This window comes from Mastigoproctus giganteus, chromosome 14 (genome assembly GCF_048544385.1).
Source record: "Mastigoproctus giganteus isolate SK-2022 chromosome 14, ASM4854438v1, whole genome shotgun sequence".
In the NCBI taxonomy this organism is placed as follows: Eukaryota; Metazoa; Arthropoda; class Arachnida; order Uropygi; family Thelyphonidae; genus Mastigoproctus; species Mastigoproctus giganteus.
Genome location: NC_143588.1, coordinates 2,618,812 through 2,641,470, shown reverse-complemented (window position 1 = coordinate 2,641,470; position 22,659 = coordinate 2,618,812). Strand labels below are relative to the sequence as shown.

Genomic DNA, 22,659 nt, shown 5'->3' with positions numbered 1-22,659 from the left:
AACATATGATAACGATGAATGGATAGTGCAATTTCCACTATAAATATGAACTTTTAGAGAGATAAATTGCTTAGTAATATAGCGAAATTTCAACTTCCAAGGACTTTGAACGAATTAAAAAAAAAAAAAAAACAGTGTTATTGGGTTCACATTGCGATATTTTCACGATACCTCCATTTATTCCTATGGGATGCAGAATACATTTCCACGAATTTAAGTTTGCACCCGCCGGCAAAAACTTTAAAGTCAGATTTCTGTAAGTCGAGTATTATGTAAGTCAGAGAGTTCCTGTAGTTTTCTGCACTGTTTTGTCTCTTTCCAACCTTAGCATTGAAGTCCCCACATAATGATAGTTTAATGGGTTTTCTGCTCATCTAGAAGACTCAATTTCGGTGTACATTTCTTCAACCTCTTCATCCTTATGGCTCGATGTTGGTGCATAAATCATTATAATCTTTAGCTTGTACCTCTTAGAAATCTTGAGTAGTAGTCTTGACACCCTTGGTGATGTACTTTTGAATTCCAAAATGTTGATTTTATATCTTTGTGGACCAGAAAGCAAACTCCACCTTCGCTCAAAAATATCTCAGCCAGCAGATTTCCACTTGAAACTTAAGTGATTCATTTCTCCTTAAACTAAAGGGCAAGAGTAATTGCAGAAAATTTCACTCTTGTAAATGCAATAGTTCTGTCCTTATTTGTGATGTGAAACTTCACCATCAAACAAGTATGCAAATATTATGTGGAAAATATACAAAACTGAAAAACCATGATTCTTGTTGCTTAAAATCCGCTCTTTCCAATGGTGGCAAAAATGAGAGAATCCACATTAAGATATTTTCCCCTAAAGATAGGTGAAATTTTGAGTCCATCTTTGAAGGAAAATATCTCAGCCAGCAAACAAGTATAAGAACTCATATTTAGCTAGGCTGAATTCATGCAGATGATAAATGAGATGCCCAAAGAAGGTACCAAAGGTTTTTATTTCGAAGTTATGACTTTCAAAAGTCTTGCTTAAATTTGTTGCGACAAATTTTTGGTGGCAGTTTTAGACTGTATTGTAAAAAATGTGAAGGATTTTTTTGAGCTTGGACACAAAAAGCTTTGCATTCTCTGCCAAAAGTTAACTAGGTATACCAAGTTTCAGAGCACTACCTCTCAATGTTGTGCAGTAGTAACACTTAAAACTTTTAAAATGTTTCGTGATTTGCTTTGTGCAACGCAAGTGACCTCCACAAAAAAAAGTGCTGGTGCCTCAAGCATACTATATTTTGAACTGAATTTTTGCACATCTTTGGAAACCTGTTTAAACATCTACACCAAGTTTCAACAAAATTGAAGATGGTTGAACAGGGACCATTTTCAAAATTAGGCCACTTGACACCCATGACCATTTTATGTATTTTAGGTAAGCCATAATCTGGGATGTTGGCAACCTGTTGCAAGAAGCCTCCACCGTAATGATTTACTAATTTTCTTATCCATGAACCGTGAGTAAACTAAGTAGTTCACCTGTGACTAAATGTTTAAGCACAGTAAAATAAGAGCCTCGAATCGGCTTATACATTTGTGGATCACGAAGAAGAGACAAGGTGTTTAGTCCAGGGTGAACTATATAGTTTTTAAGAAAAGCTTAGAAGTGCCAAAAATGTAAAGCATTGCTTGCATCACGTAACTTGTAATGCAGGTATGTAATTGGATGTTTAGACTAGCGTTTCCCAATTAAATTTAGTCACAGAACCCTTTTATATTTTGTACAACATAACGGGAACCCCTTAAATATTTTTAGCATAGCCCATAAAAAAAAGTAAATGTCCTGCAGGCAAAAAATATTCTTGGTTCTCAAAGTCAAACACCTTTAAATTCTTTGCTTATTATATTTGCTTATTATATTAGTATAAAAATAATACAAAAAATGTCCCATGCAAAATATGGATCCAAACACGGCCTAACCAATCACAGCTGTTTGGCCGCCGTTTCCTAGTATTTAGGTAGGTAGCTGCGGTAATATACAGTCGGTGGTAATGTGCAGGTTCTGGATTAAAATTACAAAGGCAGTTTAGTACACAAGCTGTGCAGTAAAAGTGACTTGACCCAAATATTGTCTCGTCCGCCAGATATAAACATACAATATTTTTAACTTTTAATGCGTAAAATTTTTTATTTTTTTTGCGGAACCCTTAATTTTACCTCGCGGAATCCCAGGGTTCTGTGGAACACCATTTGGGAAACACAGGTTTAGACAATAGTTAATAAGAAAAAGTTCAGTTGATCTGACATTTTGAGCGTGTATTGTTGGTCCCTGGAAAGCTTTCAAAATCAATCATTCTCTTCTCTCATTCTTAGTTTCTCTCTCTCTCTCTCTATGAATGAGATAATTTCTTCTCTCATTCTTAGTTTCATGGGGTGGTTTGGTGTTGGTGTGTTTTGGGGTCCTTGACTTCCAATTCTGGGGCGTTGAATCATTCATGGTGGCGTGAGTGCAAGAATTCATTAAATTATTTTATGTCTATATTTGGAGAGCATTGTTCTAAATTTTGTAATTTTTTGACATTTTGTCAAAATTAATTACAACAAAAAATTATCACGGCATTAAAGTAAATTAATCATGGCTATGAAATTAATTGAGATGAGAAATTTAAAACAATTTTAAGAAGCTTTCCTTCCTTGAGCTGACTAAGTATTTCGACGAACCGTTTTGAACATTTTTGTTGTAAATAATTTTGACACAGTCTTCTCTTATTCGTAGTTTCGTGGGGGTGGTTTGATGTGTTTTGAGGTCCTTGACTTCCGATTCCGGGGCATGTTGAATCATTTGGTGATGCGAGTGCAAGAATTCATTAAATTATTTTATTCGTCTACATTTGGAGAGCATCATTCTGAAGCCATTCTACGTACCGGATTGAGGTAATCTCTTAACCTTTTAAAATATCGTTGCAGTTTAGAACCTACAAGCCTTGTAGCTCTGTTTTCATATTATTTAAATTTTAGAAGGATGGGGAAGAATCTGATTGGTCTACTTGATATTGATAGTTTGACTGTTGATGATCCTGCTCAGGTAGCTGACAAACTGAATGAGTTTTGCATCTACAGTCACACATGAGTAATTCTGTAGGAAGAGGAGGCTAGAAGCTTATCAGACTAAGATAGAACTAAGTGATTTTGTAATAACCGAATACAAAGTGGAGGAAAACTTGTTAAAGTCTAAGAATGGCACCTGGGGTGGATGGGATCTATCCAGTTATATTAAAGGAGACACCAAAGGAAGTAAGCAACCCTTAGCTATAATTATGAGAGCATCCTTGTACCCGGGGAGGACTGGAGATGTGCAAATGTATCCCCAATTCATAGAGGATCAAAGAGTGACATGAATGATTATAGACCTGTTAAACTTCTGGTCCAGGGAAAATAATGGTGGCATTGGTTAAAGAAGTATTGCAGGATTATTTAGACAACAATTGCAGTTATAGTGCAGACACAATGACTTTGTGTCGTCTGACCAATTTTATTATTTTTTTATTAATAACAAGATTCATCTGATTGGATACTATGATGTGGTCACAAAGAAACTGAATGTAAAGCATAATTTTGATATCATATACTTGGGTTTCAGGAATACTGTTGCACATGGAAGAGTACTATACAAATTGGAGCATTGTGGCATTAAGGACAATTTTCTGCTATGGTTGAGTGGGACAGAGAGTGGTAATCAGTGGACACTGCTCTTTGTGGACTAATGTTATTAGTGGAGGCCCACAGAGTTTGGTGTTGGGTCCAATGTTGTTTTCTGTATTTACCAGTGATACTGAAAGTATAACAGACTTAATGTCCAATATTGCAGACAATAGGAAGGTTGGCAGAGTTGTTAATGAAGAATGACTGTGCTGCTGCAACAGGATCTAGAAAAGTTGGGCAGATTGGCTGGGGGCATTGGCAACTGAAGTTAACATTAACAAATGCAAAGTACTGCAAATGTGCAGCAGTAACCCCAAACTGTGTGGCTATACTCAGGGTAGTGGAGAATGAAAAAGACCTGTGGATAATTATGCAATCAGATGTGACGTTTTCTGAGCAGTGTAGGTAGGCAGCTAGAGCAGCTCATTGGGTCTTGTCAGTGATATACAGGAATTTTGCTAGCAGGGATAAGGTGATTATCCCTTTGTATAAGGCAGTGGTTAGGGCACAACTTGTACTGCATACAGGTATCGGGGCATAATTTTAGAAAGGATATAGAGCTGCTGGAATGAGTACAGAGAAGGCAATGAGATTGGCGAGGGGAACAAAGGGGAGCCTTTTACGTAGAAAGGCTTAAATTCTGCAAGTTGCAGCATCTGGAGACTAGGCAGCTGCCTTGAATGGTTTGAGCAAGCTCAATGCTGATGGGATTCTTCCTCTTTTCCAGATTATGCGCCAGAGGGGGCATAATTCAAATTGAGGAAAGACCATTATAGAATAAATATGTGGAAATTTGCCTTTATCCAGCAAGTGGTTGATTGCTGGAACAAACTTCCATCTATTGTTGTGGTAGTTGATAACTTTAAATTCAAGGAAGAACTGGGCAAATGGATGGGTGAAATGGGAATGGTCTTTTTTGTTGATGCTGTATAAACTTGCTTTCTTGTATCATATGCCTCTGCTAATGCTAATTACCATCATGATATGCAGCTTTATTTTCATCAAGATTTCTCAAAATTCTTCCGACATCCCTTTCATGGAAGACCACAGGAGGCATTAAGTGGAGTGTACTGAGAATGGTAGAATGCAGTTTGCCAAGATCTCATTAATGCAAGAATTGGAAGAAAAGTAATATGTTGACATGTATAATATCTTATGTAGGATGGCTCTGCTGTTGTGCACTGTGATAATACAGAAACTGCTGAAAGACCAGAAGTGTATGTAATGCTATGTTTGTGTTTACGTTTGTTATGCTGTTTAGTTGTTTTTGGCCACTTTGCTATGAGGAAGGTATGTTGTGATCTGTTTACGCCGTGAGGTGGGTAACAACTGAGCGGGTAACAAACCACAGCACACCTGAAGTGTTACTGAATGTCCAAACCATTCAAAAAAATTAACAAACAGGGTTTATTGCTGGGGTTGAGATGTGATTTATAGGTTGGTTGGTTGAGGTAAGATTTTTAATCTTCATTCTTGAAATGAGCAGTCAGAATTATGATCTGTATGGGATTGTACACTAGTCCCTGATGAAGTTTAGATACATCAGCTTCATCATAGGCTAGCCTTGTGTGTAATTAAGGAATCCCATGAATTCCAGAAAATGTCAGCATGATTGTCCCATAATTCTGTGTTTTGAAATTCTTTAATGTGAAAACACCCTTGTATTTTCATTATAGGTGTTATTGCTTGATGTTTGGATCGTAGTGATGGATCCAAAGTATTTTTTAAAAGCTTGGTCTTCTTTAAAGATATTAGTTTTTCTGTGAAACTGGTGCATCATTCTCCTTCTGAATATGGTCAGTCTTTGGAACGATTTGAGAACAAACCATTGAAGTTGGAAAACCCTATCATGAAGTGTGCATGAAACGCTTGGTTCTGATATTGCAGATTTGTGTGCTGTGCAACCATTCCAGCTTTAGTCTTTCGTCACCATTAGTTCCACTTTTTTTTTCCCACATATTTTTGGTGATTTTTGTCTAAATAGGGAATCATGCGCTTCACTCATTTTTCTGATAATCCCCTTTCTCCATTTTTGGACTTAAAATTAAGCAAAATTAAGCACTTAAGTTTTTTAAAAGAATTTCTTTTCTCTTTCTTCCACAGGTTAATGTACCAAAAAATAGACGCACTTTTTGTAAAGGAAAGTGCAAAAAACACACTGTTCACAAAGTGACACAGTATAAAAAAGGAAAAGATTCTCTTTATGCTCAAGGTAAGGAAATATTTCTCAGTAATGTTATTAACAGATAATTTTGTTAATATCAATTCATTTTTAAATGTATAACAATGTAAATATTTGTATATGAGTCTTCTTTGCGTTATCTTGCAGTCTTTTAGCTTATTATCAGTGCATACTTTTAACTTCCATCTGATTTTTTGGGAGTGGTAGTGATTATTGAGGTATACTTCATTATATATACTTGTAATATGTGGCATACAAACATCTCCAGTTGGTTTTAACTGCAATAATAAGAAAAGGAAAATTGATGAATGTTTTCTTGCTATATTAATTTTTCAAAAATAAAACTGATATTTAAGTTCCAGTGAAGGGATAAAATAAAAAAATAAACTTCGCTCTTTGCTATTTTATGCAGAACCTTTAAATATTTTCACTTCGGTGGCATGCATTAATTGAATCTCTTTCAACCAATCTTTCTTTTTAGAGCTTTTTTCAGAAAAACAAAGTAAAAAACAAAGTTATATCTTTACCAACTTTATTGAATTTTCTGATAATCAGATGCCTTAAAACCCAAATGTTAGTTTCTTCTGATTTTTTTTACTTTGTTATATTTCAGATACACATTACCTTTTCAATTATGACCTAACTGAATTTAACTATTTACCTGAAAGCTGACATTGCGTGGCTTTTGGAATAGCCAATACAGATACGCAAAACTTTTTATTATTATTGTTGGAAAACCCTAACATTTCAATTTCATGCAGGGTTTGTTCTTTGAGTAGGGCATATTGTATATGTGGAAGTAGATTCATCAAAATCCTTCTGATATCCTTTTGACAAAAGACACAGGAGGCATTGAATGGAGCGTGTTGGGAATGGTGGGAGGTGTTTTACCAAGATCATTAATACATGAGCTGGAAGTAAAATGGGATGCTAGCAGGTCAGCTTTATCCTTGGCTGAAGTGACAACAGAACCATCTGGTTTGGACAGAGGTGGGAGCAGAAATGGGCAAAAGTTGCGGCCAATAGCTTTGGCAAGAGACCAGAATGCTTGGCTACCATTAGGGCAAGAAGCAAGTTTTCTACTCTTAGCCTGTTCAAACTCTAGTTTGAACTGATTAATAACTGCTTTACAATTGTTGCTAGCTTTGGTGTAGGCAGAAAATGAAACTGAAGGATTAGAAACAAGCCAATTACGATATGCAACATTCTTCTCTTGAACAGCCTTAGCACATTTATTGGAAAACCAAGGTTTAGATAAAGGACGAGATTTTAAAGTGGAGTGTGGGATAAAAGATTCCATTCCTGCAAGAATAAAGAAGAGACAATCACCAAGTTGTGATCTGGAGTGCCTAAAGGACCTCTCACTTCGACTGTGTACTTAGAAGGGTTGCTTATGAGAAAAAGATCAAGCATATTGGCTGTATGATTAGGATTGTCCGGTATTCTTGTAGGTAAATGAACAATCTGTGCTAGGTCATTAGTAATTGCAAAAGCCTCAGCATCTCGACCTGCTGGGTCAGTGTGACTAGAAAACTGAAGCCAGCTGGAGTTGTAAACATTAAAATCACCAAGGAAAATTACCTCATTGTTAGGAAAGTTGGGCTGGAGAAAGTGAAGTTGCTTAAGTTACGAAGCTTAAAAAAACAATGAACAGAAGATTCTGAAAATTTATTTGTTTTTTTATATGATTGAAGATTTCAATAAAGAGGAAACACATTTCACCATAATAATGTAAAAAACCACACAATTCCAGCTGTCAGTATTTTTGCAAATGCAATAACACGGAGTTTACTACCCGTTTATAATTGCTTGCAGTAACAGAAAAGCCGAATAAACCGGAAAGTGCAAATTGTTTTATGGCCGTGACTTCCAGAAATGTGCTCTAGAAAAATATCACAAAGCTGTTCAAAATTGGTTCTTATAACATATGATAACGATGAAAGTATAGTGCGTTTTAATGATTTGAATTGGTAACTAATACAATTAACACTACAAAAATGACTTTTTAATGAGTTATATGGTGAAAATTTGAACTTCCAAGGTCGTGAAATGAATTACCAAAAAACAATGTGTTTTTGGTAATTCATTTCAAAATATCGTAATATCACATTACGATATTTTCGTGATGTGATGGTAACGGCTTAATATCGTAAAGCAGGATACACTGTATTGTATAGCTATGCGTGTGGTTTGAAATGCGGTATTTATGAATGTTTAACATTAATTTTTTGCGATTTTCGATCGTCATATTTTCGATTTTGTTGATACTTGATAAAAAAAAAAAAAAAAAACCGTAAACGCGGGAACTCAAAGTGAGAACTGCCTGTATTAGTATTTGGCCAGGTTAGAAAAACAAACTGAGTTCACATTATCTCTTTTTGGTGAAACTTTGGAAATGCTCCTGACAAATCTAGGCAACAATGTTATTGTTACAAACAAAACTTTGATTTAGCATTTCTGAAATGTCAAGGTGCAACAGTATCTTTCTCGAAGCAACCAAAATCACCATGAAGTTGATGTGTAATAAATATTAGACATCGATTTTGCTGTTGTCTATTATCTATAGATTTTAAATGCTAGTAGATTGTGTTTTAGCATAAAATAGATGTTTTGCCAGTGAAATTTAATTTATACTGCGTTGTGGACTTCCAAAAAAGGAATGAATGGAGACTTGAGGTGCACCCTGATAGTATCAGTTTAGTCTTTTTTTGGCCCAAAAACCTCCTGCTTCCCCTCTGTTTTCAAACGCCTGATCTCCAACTTTTTAAAGATGAAAAAGTTGAACAGCTGTGTATTTGGGATGCATGGGAATCTTACCAAAAATTGTTTGTTATTCTGTACGTTATATTTATCTCTGTTCCAAATTGCACTAGAAGTTATGTAGAAAAGTTTTTTTTCTTGAATTATTTTTTAATTTGTCATAAACTTACATATTATAGGCAAAAGGAGATATGATCGAAAACAGCAAGGATATGGAGGACAGACAAAACCCATATTTAGGAAAAAGGTAAATATTTTCTCTGTGGACAGTTTTTTTTATTAACTGAGGTATGTGTTTTGGTGGTAAGCTTTATATGGTGCCTTTTCTGATGCCTTTTGTTTTGCTGAAGGTTCTTTATTTGTAAATAGTGCTTAATTGCTGATTAATTTATTGACAAGTGTGCATGGGAGATTCCTTCCCAGGAGCTCCCCCACAACTGCTGCATATCCATGAAGCTAAAACTTAACATTACCTTACAAGAAAAAAAGAAAAATTTTATTTCAGTATTAAAATTTAACAAGTAACTTAAGATAATTAAAGAGAAAAGAATAAGAATAAAAGTGTAACTGAATTCTAGGCCAAAGTGAATACAATTAGGTTTAACTCTTTAGGTAAGTCATAGATTAATTTATGGTATGGGAGAACAACTACTAGCAGTTTCTTTACAAGCCGTTATCTGTTGTATCTTTTTCAGTATTTTTCAACATTTGATAAATTTGCAGCTTTGCTAAGCCAACATTCAGTAGATTTGAGTTGGCAATATGCCTAATGTCTGCTGTGTATCAAATTACTTGTCTCTGTAGTTACACTATAAAATACTACTCTCATAAAATGCAAAAGCATAATCACTACATTCAATTGCCCTTTTCATAAACAAGTTTTACCTAATTTTTACTTATATATTAGCAAAGGGCCTTTTGTGTTGGAAATAAACGTAAAACAAAATAAAATAGTAAGATGAAGTTGGGAATGTGTAAATGAATGTAAGCTCATTACCACTGCCTTTTATTTTATTATAAAAATGAATTTTTGGCTATGTTTTCTAGTTCAAGCCAAAAATGAATTTTTTGCTTGAACTAGAAACAATTATATTAATTACAATTATTATTATTATTAAACCCTTTACATCTTTACATAGACTGTGCTGAAGAAAGTATAACATTAGTACCCACCACATAATTAATACCCACCCAAATAATTATCACCAGTGATTAACATAAATAACTAAACTTCAACATACATATAATATGAAGTTGAATAACAATAAGGATGACACTCAATCGTTGTATTTATATTCATATTACAATTGCAAATGATATATATATATATACAGCATACAACGTCACTGAAGTCCTGCATTCACTTCACGCTGAGGTGGTTGTTGAAAAAACATCCTCAATGAATTCTAATCCTTTCTACATGTCAGCGTGAAGTGTAGAAAGGATTAGAATTCATTGAGGATGTTTTTTCAATACCATGGCTCTTTGGAGAATCTCAAAGGTCCAGCTATTGCATCAGGGACTGAGTAACATTTAGGCTGCATATGGGGATCCTCCAATGGCAGAGGTCCTATACTAGAGGAATGTCATTGGTACTAGCAAGAAGTTTTACAGTAGCTGCCAGCCTGGTGCCTCTTATTATAGCCTGGTGTCAATCTAGAAATATTGATTTCGGTTTCCATGTTGGTGCTACAACTAGCCTGCACAGAGTGTTTATTGCAGTCCATCTCAGCAGCCACTGCTCTGAAATGCCTGTGCAAACAGGTGCCTCAGAGTGTGGGTGGCAGATATGCACATCTATACTCCATTAAGGGAGGAGTAAGTGATGGCGTTAATGTAGTGGATTGTTATGAAGAGGGCATGCATTCATTGGCAAAGGACATCATTACAGTTGGGGTGTCAGTGGAATAAGATCAAGGATGAGATCAAGTTGATTATTGAATGCAAGTTTTTTGTCAAAAACAACTCGTAAATCAGTGTGCTGTTCAGCTAGGGAGATGGGGATGCATCCAGAGATGGATAGATCTGTTTGGTATAGTCTCAGGAAGAAGACTATTGTAGAGGGTTATAGTTTACCCCACTTCTCATTGCTTGAAATTTCTTATGCTGTGTATGTTTTTCAGTCATTATTCTATTATGTCACACTTCAATCGTGTTTTTTGTCAATGTTATGAAATGCAGTTCTGAGAAAAATACTGTTACAATGAGTCAAATTTTAAAAGTGTGGTGAGTCAAATTATAAAAGTTCATACACCTATGAAGGATGGGTGGGTGTATACTCCAGTAGAACAGGTTACTGTGACAGTCTCAATTTTATTATTAATTTTTTTGTTTTTTAAATTTATTATTCTTTTTCCTGTTCTGTTTGGGTGTTCTGCCAAAGACCCCATAGAAGAGTTGTGACTTTTCATTTCTAATCGATAAATAAACTTAAGTGTCAGTTAAATATTGCATTATCCTTCATTTATGGTTTTTAACTATATTAGAGAAAGGTGGTGGTTTTTGGATAATATGATTTTGGTACATTGGTTGTTTTAATAAAAGAAATGCTACATAGTATTTCAACTGGTCTACAATTTTATATAACTATATATGGTTTCAATGAAGTATTGTAAAATATTGTGGTAGTAACATGAATTTTGCAATTTTTTTTGTTCATGTATTTGGGTTTTACGTGACATAAGTCATTTTCAATAGAAGTTGAAACAAGATGATTAAATTTGAATGCCAGATATTTTACATGTAATGTTCAGGCATGGATTTGTCATTTTATAATAGTAAAATTATGATGAGACTCATCAGATATTATGTTTAAGATATTCTACATTCTCTGGACTAATTGTAAAACAAAATAAGCTGAAGGTAATTCTTCAATATAAAATTAAAATACATGGCATATACATTTGTATAACACGGTAGTTTGATTCCTACAAAATCTCGTGTAATGCGAAACAGTGTTATATGGGACTAAGAACCAGTACAAAAAGGAGGGGTTACGTTCCAAAAGCTAACAAAACTACACCGTTTTTTTATATCATGAACTTTATTTTTATAATAGTAGTAACTTAAATAGTAACAACTGGACAAATGTCAAAGAAAGTGCATCACCTAGGAATTTCACATTTCTAACCCCTTTTTTGTGATGGTATGTTATCTTAATGACTAACATCACCAATAGAAATATAAACAAAAGATATTTATTGATAGTTAAGGCAAAGCTAAGTAATATTTGACAGGTGCTCTCAAAATATTCCAAAATGACCATTTGCAACCTTTATACAACAGTTTTGGTAAACACTACAATTATGGCTGAAATGTTATCAGAAGCCCTCAATTTGCTTCAGTTTATCATTTTAAATGGAAAACAAAATGAAAGGTTCACCAGGTGCAAACTAATATTTAGTTGAACCGCCTCTGATCCTGATGACAGCAGCACACCGTCGAGGCATTAACAGGATCAATTTCTGAAGATAATCAACTGAGTTTGTGGATCCAAAGAAGAATTATGAAGTAGTAGTAGTGGTATGTGATGCAAGAAAGCAAGTGTATGAGCTTATGCAGCATCAGCCAAAAGAAAAAAAATCACACCATTCCCTCCAAATGCCTGTCCAGTACCTCTTTAAATTTATTTAACCTGTCAACTTCCACAACGACAGATGGAAGTTTGTTCCAGCAATTAACCACCTGCTGGCTAAAGGCAAATTTCCGCACATCTATTCTACATCTGTCTTTTCTTAATTTGAATTTATGTCCCCTTAGGTTCGTAATCTGAACAAGTGGAAGGATACCATCAGAATTCAGCGTGCTCAACCCATTCAAGGCCTTATATACCTCAATCACATCACTGTGCAGGTGCCTAGTCTCCAGCCACTGCAATTTGCAGAACTTAAGCCTCTCTTGGTAAGAGGATCCCTTCATTCCCCTCACCAATCTTGTTGCCCTTCTCTGTACACGCTCAAGCAAATCTACATCCTTCCTAAAATGAGGCCTCCAGATCTGTACGCAGTACTCAAGGCGTGGCCTGACCATTGCCTTATACAGAGGGACAATCACCTCCTCCCTGCTAGCAAAATTCCTATATATCATTGACAAAACCCCATGACCTGCTCTGGCAGCCTGTCTGCATTGCTCAGAAAACTTCATATCTGACTGCACAATTACTCCCAGAGAAACGTACCAACTGTGTGGTACTACACCTTAAGTGTAGTACCACACAGTTGGTACGTTTCTCTGGGAGTTACTTCTACCCATATGCAGTACTTTCCATTTGTCAAGGTTAAACTTCAGTAGCCACTTCTTAGCCCATCTGCCCAAATTATCTAGATCCTGTTGCAGTAGCACACTGCCATTACTGTCATTAACAACCCTGCCAACCTTTGTATCATCTGCAAACTTCGACATTAAGCCTGATATACCTTCATCAATATCATTGATAAATATACAAAACAACAGTGGACCTAACACCGAACCATGTGGGACTCCACTAATAACATTAGTCCATGAAGAGCAGCACCCATTGATTACCACCTTCTGTCTTCTCCCACTTAACCATCCTTTTATCCATTGTAGCAACTTACCCTTAATACCATTCTGCTCCAATTTGTACAATAGTCTTCCATGCACAACAGTGTCAAAAGCTTTCCTGAAATCCAAATATACGATATCAAAATTATTTTTTGCATCCAGTTCCTTTGTGACCACATCATAATATCCTATCAAATTTGTCAGACAAGACTTTCCCTTAACAAGCCCATGCTGTGTCTGAATTATTGCTGCAGTCTTGTCTAGATGATCTTGCAATGCATCTTTAACCAGTGACTCCATTATTTTAGCCGGAACAGAAGTTAAACTAACTGGTCTGTAATTACTCGTGTCGCCCTTCGGATCCACCTTTGTGAATTGGGGATAGATTTGCACATCTCCAGTCCGTGGGGACCTCCCCTGAATCCAAGGATGCTCTCTTAATTATGGCTAAGGGTTTGCTTAGTTGCTTTGCTGCCTCCTTTAATATAACTGGATAGATCCCATCCACCCCAGATGCTTTTCTTATGTTTAACTTCAACAATTTCTCCTCCACTTTGCTTTCAGTTATTACAAAATCATTAAGTATCCTGCTACAATTTGATAACCTTAATTCCTCATGTGTGAATGTAGATGCAAAATACTCATTCAGTTTGTTTGCTATCTGAGCAGGATCATCAACAGTCGAACCATCGATGTCAAGTGGACCAATCAGATTCACCCCCTTCCTTTTAAAGTTTATATAAGTAAAGAAATCCTTGCTGTTTTTCTTAGCATCTTTTGCTAAGTATTTCTCGTAATCTGCCTTCGCCTGCCTAACCTCCTTTGTGACCTGATTACAGACTAGCTTATATCTGCCTTAGGCTTCTGAGTCGCTTGATAATTTATATGCATCCCATGCATTTTTCTTCTCTGTTATGAGTCTCATTAGTTCATTAGATAATCATTTAGGCCTAAACCTTGAACAATATTTCTTAATAGGTATGAAACTTTTAGTAGCATCCACGATTAATTCCTTGAATGCTTCCCACTTGGAATTTACTGTTGGTAATATCGTCAGTTGATCCCACTGTACAGAATTTAAAAACTGTCGGAGACCACTGTACTCACCTTTACGGAAGCAAAAACCCTTTCCTTTACCCCTGATGGTAATTAAATCTTTAAGTAAATCCCACATCAGTACACTGTGATCACTGCCGCCTAGTGGTTCCTTTATCTGCAAATTCTTAATACACGAATGATCACTGCTGATAACCAGATCAAGAGTATTACTTTCTCTGGTTGCCTCTTGAACATTCTGCTGCAGAAAACAATCATTCAATAAATCCCCAAAAGTGTGTGAAGGTTCTTTCGTTTCTTTCTGGTAACTACAGATTCCACATGATGCCAACAGTTCTCTATAGGATTCTGGTCCAGGTTGTTTCCTGGCCAGCTAAGAGTTATAATGGACTGTTCTTCCAACCATTTTTTTTTTCACCTGTAATAAATGTAAACACATTACTGTTGAACCACTAATTCAAAAATGAAGCTAAAGTAACTATAGAAGTGCCTGCTTACACTTTTCGCATGGTGACAAGGACCAGAGTCCTGAAAGATGCAGTTACTTTGCAGGTTGAAATGGTCTGTAATGGCTGGCAGCAATTTGCCTTTCAATATAGCCAGGTATACATTGGCATTTACGGAACCATTCATAAACTGCGGGTGACCTACGCCATGATACGAAATGCACCCCCATATCATTTGGCTGGTAGGGAATTCCACTATAGACACCATACAGGCTGGGTGGTATTCTTCACCATGTCTACGGCGGTTGAATCGTTTGTCTCCTATCAGAGCCATGCAGGTTAAATTTCTTCTCATCCGAGAAAATAATTGACTTCCACTGCTTGGGGGGGGTGTCCATTTGACATGCTCCTTACACCAAATTAATCGGACATTTTTCATTTTATGTGAAGAGGGACTTCTTAGGACGACGGGCTACACGTCCATTTTTGAATAGGCGTCTTCTGACTGTTACTGCACTTGCTACCACTCCTGTATGTTCTTATTCTCTTTTCAGCTCAGACGAAGAAGCTTTATGGTTTTTAAGGCATAAGCACTTCAAAACGAAGTGCGTTTTGTTGTAAAGACTCATTTGCATCTGGTTCCTTTTTTTTTTTCTTTCCTGTCATTCAACCAGTATTCTTTAGTTTGGAAAGAAATCTACTCACTGTCGACTGATTACAAGACATTAAGCAATATGACAGGAAGAATATCCTTCCTCACGTAAGGCAACAATAGCACTCGTTCTTCATGGTGTCAACTGCACGTAACTCGTCGGCTCCCACCAAATTTGTGAGCACTGAACAAAGTATGCAGAAGTTAATAGAGTGTAATCCATTCCATTAATCCTGAAAGGGGTGACACTTAACGCAGAATGTCCAAATGTTAGCTGAAAGTGTAACTGGATTGTTTCCGAAGTTAGCAAGAAAGGGATTATGTCATGCTAAAATTAAAGTTTTACCTAGTCAAGGAGGAGGAATTTTTTCCTATAATAGTTTCATTTTGTGATTATTTGAAAAAAAAATATCTATTGTACAAAATATTTTTATTTTTCAAAATTTGTGCTGCATTTGTTTTTAATGAACCGTACAGTTGACATTGAAATCTTCATATTGAATACATGCCATTTGGAAAATTCACAGTATTGAGCTAAATTAAATAAGCAAACTCTATTTTGCCCTGCTATATAGAGGCATTTTTCAAAATAAGCACAAGCATTTAATTAAACAAACTTGTAGCAAGAAGCTTTTTCTCAGAATTTTCACTTTGGTTTTAAATTATTTATTTTGAATATTGAATCATTTAATTATTTAAACACACTAACAATTTGACAACCACATCAACTGTCATCAGTAAATCTTTTAAAATGGATTCAAGAGAAATACTTTTCACTTTAAAGATTACAGATATGCTGGCCTGTACATATGAAGCATTCCAAAGTTATTGACAATGCATCTGTTGTTTGGAATCCCTACAGGAAGATTCACTCAAAGGAACTTGAAGCTGTCCATCCTGAATTTGTAAGGATGGACAGGTACCAGGTACCTTTTCTCCAGAAATGCATTATTCTACCACTCCTGTATCAGTTACTATGTATGTAAGGGTTCCGTTCCGCAGAACTTTACGCAAGTCGAATTTTACGTATGTCGGAATTTTCCTAAATGCTTATGCAGCCTCGTAAATTTGCACACTGAATTTTATTGAAGCAAAAATGAAACATTCGATGAACGTATAAATAAATTATTTATTCAATTTTTTTTATCCCATGCTCATTAAAAAATTACAAAAGTGAGCTTCGAATCGTCTCCAGCTGATAAGTATGCTGCCGCTGCGGAGGTTGAGGGCTGTGGGGATTTAGAAGGGGTCAGCTGCTGAACAGATGAATGAGCATATTGATGGATGACTGGATGGTGACGTTTTTCTATTCTTTATAGCAAGCAAGCATTTCATTCACCCCTCAACTTTTAAGAATCGTCAACGGTCAGGATCCATCTTCTCAAGCCTCTCCATTGCCGATGCAATTTCACAAAATGCCATTGCCATCCCTTTGGTGATGAAGCACATCAGTTCATTTTGAGTCTCGTCAGCATTTTCTTCTCTGACTGTTGCTGCTTGCAAGTCAATAAGTTCTTCACTTGATAATTCCTTCTCTTCCTCTATTATCTCCTCCACGTATTTGGCATCAACCTCCAACGGAAATAACTCTGAAAGTTTTACAATCTTATCTGTAACTTCATCATATGATTTGTCTTTTTCAAAGCCTTTTACGTGCCATGGGCATATTTTCTTCTAAATACCATTTAAACAACTTTTAGTAATTTTTGCAGAGACCTTATTAATGTTTAAGATGGCGTGGTAAATATTGTAAGATTTCCAAGTCTCTTAACGTCTAATTTTTCTCACTGTCTGCCAGACAGTGTAGCAAATGTTGTGCGTAAAAGTATGTTTTGAAATTCAGAATAACACCCTGATCCATATGTTGGATGAGTAAAGTCTTGTTTTGTTTTTATTTTTCTTAGAGCATAAAAATATTTTTTTTTTAAATTCCACATTAGAATTAGCAAATTTAATAAGAGTATCAAGGAAACTTGCTTTGGATAATTTAATGTTCCATTTTATGTACAAGATTTTCTCACTTGAATCTCTGGTTCCAATTTTTTCATCCATTACTACAAAAAGTATTTCCTCGACAATGGAGTCTCCTAATAGAATTAAGTCCTTTTGAACCAGAGTAGTTTGCACTTGGTTATTCTGTTCTGGGGCCCGAATTGGGAGTGCATCACTTGGTAGGTTACTGGAGTCCTGAGCTCCTGGCAAGCTCCCAGTTACATTGTTCTCAAGGGCAAACACCAATTTTTTCAGTGACACATTGTTCTAGCAATGCACCAAATTTATCTTAAGATCGGTACACTCCTTGCAACGGTGGTGAAGAAAAGAATCTCCAGTTGAGCTATGATTGTCTAGATTGACCTTGGAATGCATGCCACAGGTTTTGCTAAGGATAAAATCATAACTCACCCAGAAATCGCCATCGGCTATTTCCTTATGAGTCATGGTACCCTCTGGTGAAGTGTTTAAGGCCGATCTTGTAACAACCATTGTAAAATTTACTAAATATTAATAAAAGAAACTTTCAAAAAATTATATTTATAATATTAAAAAAAATTAAACTATTACTGGGAGGAAAAAACTTATCAAAATAAACTTTACAATTTACTAAATAACCTCTGAAATCCTGCTATAATCCTCCCTTATCTATACTTCTGTGCTATTACTATAAAGAGCTCCACAAGGCATGTTTGTTCGCCACAAATCTTTCCCAGTTTTATACTTTAAAACTGGGAAGATCTGCCAAAGAAACATTAAATGTTAAAAACTATATGGTAGTGAATAAGTTGTATTTAAGTTGCACCAGTGTGTTTGAATTTGGTATCATCATCATCAGCCATTTTCAATCCACTGCAGGATGAAGGCCTCTCCAGCAACTTTCCAGTTCCTTCTGTTTTGAGCACTGGCCATCCATTTACTACCCACAAACTCATGAATTTCATTTTTCCCTTTCCGCCGTTGTCTTCCATGTTTTCTTCTAGCTCCTCTTGGGTACCATTCTGTTATTTTCTTAGTCCATCTGTCATCATGTCTTCGAGCTATGTGTCCTGCCCAAGACCATTTTAGTTCTTTAGTTTTGATAAGAATGTCCTTTACTGGAGTTTGCTGCCTAATACATGTTTCTCTTCTTATCTAACAGTCTGATTCCCAATATAATTTGTTCCATTCTTCACTGTAGTTCTCAGCTTCTCTTCCATTCTTTTGGTGAGTGCCCAAGTTTCACTTCCATAAGTCATGGTGGGGAGTATACATTGGTTCATTATTTTACGTTTCAGACAAACTGGGATAATTCTCTTCAGTATGACTATATTTCCTGAATGCTATCCATCCAAAATTTATTGTTCTCTTGACTTCCAGCCATTTATCATTATTACATCTAGTAACTTGTCCCAGATAAGTATATGACTCCACCTTTTCAATTAGTGCTCCTTCAATCGTTATTTCCCTTTCTGTGGCATACTTGTTCATCATTACTTTTGTTTTAGCCATATTCATCTTTAGTCCAAAATCCTTACTAGCTGTGCATAACTGATTAAGATTTCCTCTAATTCTTTGGGATCGTGGCTTATGACCACAATGTCATCTGTAAATGGTTTAGGTACTCTCCTTTCACATTGACTCCCTTCTGCGACCAGTCTAATCTTGTTCATCATTACTTTTGTTTTAGCCATATTCATCTTTAGTCCAAAATCCTTACTAACTCTGCATAACTGATTAAAATTTTCCTATAATTCTTTCAGATCGTGGCTTATGACCATGCTGTCATTTGCAAAGCCTAAATGGTTTAAGTACTCTCCATTCACATTGACTCCTTTCTGTGACCAGTCTAATCTTCTGAAAGCTTCCTCAAGGGCAGCAGTAAACAGTTTCGGAGATATTGTCTCCCTGTAAAACTCCTTTCTCAATTTTAAATTTCCTACTGTCTTTGTCTAGTCTAATAAAGGAGGTAGCACTCTCATATATTTTCTTCAAAATCATAATATGTGAAGTATCTATGCCTTGTCTTTCCAGTGCCTGAAACATTGCCTTATGCTGTATGGAGTCAAATGCCTTTTCATAATCCACAGATGCCAGGCATAATGGTGTTTTATATTCATTTGCTTTCTCCATTAGTTGTGATATTACGTGAAGGTGATCCATAGTTGAGAATCCTGTCCTAAAGCCAGCTTGCTCTTTTGGTTGATTCTCATCAAGTATTCTTTCTAATCTGTTAGTAATGACTCTTGTGAACAACTTGTAGATGTTGGGATAAGCAGTTCAAAGGCAGGCCAAAGAAGTGGTCATCCATCAGTTTCTTGCCGACTGGGCTAGCCAGGTAGGTAAAGTGCATGCCTTGCAACCCAAAGGTCGTGGGTTCGATTCCTGCCTCGGGCTTGGATCACAGTAAAATGAAAAAACTTTGGGAGGTGCGTTATGGCCATAGAAGCTGATGTGCCAACAACTAACAAGAAGAAAAAAAAAAAATCAGTTTCTTGAAACGAGGACAGAGTTGCAAAAGTTTTTGAAATTGTGGCAAGAGATCATCTAATCCTCAGAACGATAGTTAATGAATTGGATATGAAGAAGGAGATATGTCAAATTCAAATGACCAAAATGTGGATGAAATACAACACATTCTTCAGTGGGTAGAACGTATTCTTATTATTAGCCCACGAAGAATTTCTATGCGAGTTGGTGTTCCACAGACAATTCGAACATTATGTGAGCATGGCTTGTATCCATTTCACCTATAGTAGGTGCAACACCTTCAATCTGGAGATGATGCCCAGCGGTTGGAATTTTGTGGGTGGGTAATGCCAGTTGCCGATTAATACTGTTCAGTGATAAGCTACTTTCACCTGTGACAGTATCAACAACACCCGTAACTCTCATAGGTGATCAGGCAAATCCACACGCCACTGTTGAAACAAATTTTCAACATCACTTCTCTGTAAACGTGTGGTATCATCGACAATCAGTTGATTGGGCCTGTTGTGTTACAAAATCGTCTTACAGGGCCTATTTACCTAGAATTTCTGCAAAACGAACTTCCACTACTATTGGAGGATGTTCCCTTGGCTGCAAGGATTGGTATGTACTTTCAGCATGATGGAGCTCCTGTACATTATACCCATCTGGTTATACTATATCTAAATCGAACTTTCCCTGAACGATGGATCAGCCACGGTGGTGTTCATTGGCCACCGAGGTCTGGGTATAATGTGCAGGAGCTCCGTCATGCTGAAAGTACATACCAATCCTTGCAGCCAAGGGAACATCCTCCAATAGTAGTGGAAGTTCGTTTTGCAGAAATTCTAGGTAAATAGGCCCTGTAAGACTATTTTGTAACACAACAAGCCCAATCAACTGATTGTCGATGATACCACATGTTTACAGAGAAGTGATGATGAAAATTTGTTTCAACAGTGGCATGTGGATTTGCCTGATCACCTATGAGAGTTACGGGTGTTGTTGATACTTTTGTTTGCGGAGATGGATGAAAGCAGTATACAAAGACAAGGTGAATACAAGCGACGAATTGCTTGCTTGCATTTTGGATACTGCTGCCCTCATAAAGGAATGCCAAGACGACCTCAGAAGAACAACACGTCGTAGAGTTGCAAAGTGCATTTGAGGTTGGCAGTGGGATTTTTGAACATTTATTGTGAACTGTAAAAAATTGTCAATTATTTGTTTTGTGTCATTCAAAAAGTCAATAAATACAAAAAATAAGTCATTTATTGTTCTTTAATACCTCTCATAATGGCTTTGTGTGTTCCAGTTTCAAGCAGCTGTATCTCTGTATCCATTGAGAATTGGACACGTTTATATGAATTTTTTTTTTTTTTTTTTAGAATCTACACTATAATTTCCCAAAATATTTACTATTCCTCCTGAATCACCCTGTACATATTTGTCTTATCAGAGTTTACAGGTGATGTTTTTCAGCCCCTTGCAAACATAAATCTGTATATTGCTGTTGCTTGTTTTCCAGGTGCCTTTAAGAAATTATAAAGGATTATGTAGAAGAATATCTAGTCTCATTTTTAATTTCAGGCAAAAACAACAAAGAAGATTGTATTGAGAATGGAATGTACAGAATGCAAATATAGGAAACAGTTACCTATCAAGAGATGCAAGCATTTTGAAATTGGAGGAGACAAAAAGAGAAAAGTAAGTTACCATGGTTTGTCTTGATTTTTTTTTTTTTTTTGCTTGTATGATAAAATCCAGAAGTATAAATAGGATAGAATTATGGCTAGAGACAATCCTTTGTTCACTTTGTTCTGTAACTATTATGGATTTTAAAGTGCTGCATTTAGGAATGTTTGTATTAAAGATTTGCTATATGAACCAGTAAAGCATGGTCAGAAATGATTATGAAATAGAGGAAGAGATGAAGAACTTGAATAATGTGAACATGATGAGACAGTTCATATTATTTTGGTTTTTTTGTCTTTCAGAATAAATTAAATCTTTATAGATTGATAGGTTGTAGTGAGATTGAATATTCTTTGTATTTGAGGATACAGCTCTTAACACATTTAGAGGATGGCCTTTAGAAAGGACATTTCCTTTCTAAAGACCATCCTCTTCAAGGGCTAATGGAAATTAGCCCTTGAACCTATTCATAGCACTAGCGAGTTGCTGTAACTGAAATATGGGAGCACTGGTGAGACCACACTTTGTCCTAAGTTGGTATACTTCTGTCATGTATATAAAAAAATTTATCACATCATACTTCCACCTGAGTGAATCCTAACTAGTTGAGCTAATTGAAGCTTATCAATGCAGGCTCTTCCATGCAACTTTCCAAAACTTACTTCACAAACTGTAGTGTCATCCATGGTCTTCTTGGTCTGACCATTTAGAAGTTGGCAATTGTTAGTCAGAGTGGATGTTAGGCAGTTAGTTCTGTAGGATTATATTCAAGAGGATTGTATGAAGACACTATTAAAAAATTCTTGTTTATCCTTAGTTTATAAATACTAGCTCTTTTGATATCTTGTAAACATAAATTTTTTTAAATTTCTGTAATGTTTTGTTTTAATTCTTAACAATTCTGCACAGACAATAGGAGGCAGAATTATGAAAGTCTTGTGGATTAACTCAAGACTTGAGGTACAAGGCTTTTGGGGTTTTATCATGATGGCCTACACTTTTCGGTAGAAGGAATGTTTTATATAGAGATGGAAAATATTTGTTCAAGGGTTTTGCAATGTAATTGAGTTTGGGTAAACTGGTAGTTAGGAGGGGGGGGTAATATAGATATGTTTATCTAATGATATGGGTCAAGTAACACTTGCACACAACTGAATAGGTGATGTGTTTGTGGCTGCAAAACTTACATTGGTAGTGCGCCAACATCGTTTCTAACAAATTGAAAGCTA

The 22,659-nt window shown here is 36.0% G+C and overlaps 1 protein-coding gene across 1 annotated transcript in view; it reads left to right on the top strand.

Moving 5' to 3' along the window:
- Window positions 1–22,659, top strand: part of RpL36A (ribosomal protein L36A) — a 71,793-nt gene that overhangs the window by 34,275 nt on the left and 14,859 nt on the right. The window contains exons 3-5 of the mRNA XM_090389000.1: window positions 5,779–5,887; window positions 8,797–8,864; window positions 21,326–21,442. Of these exons, the coding sequence (XP_090245126.1) occupies window positions 5,779–5,887; window positions 8,797–8,864; window positions 21,326–21,442 (294 nt within the window). The remainder of the gene's footprint in view (window positions 1–5,778; window positions 5,888–8,796; window positions 8,865–21,325; window positions 21,443–22,659) is intronic.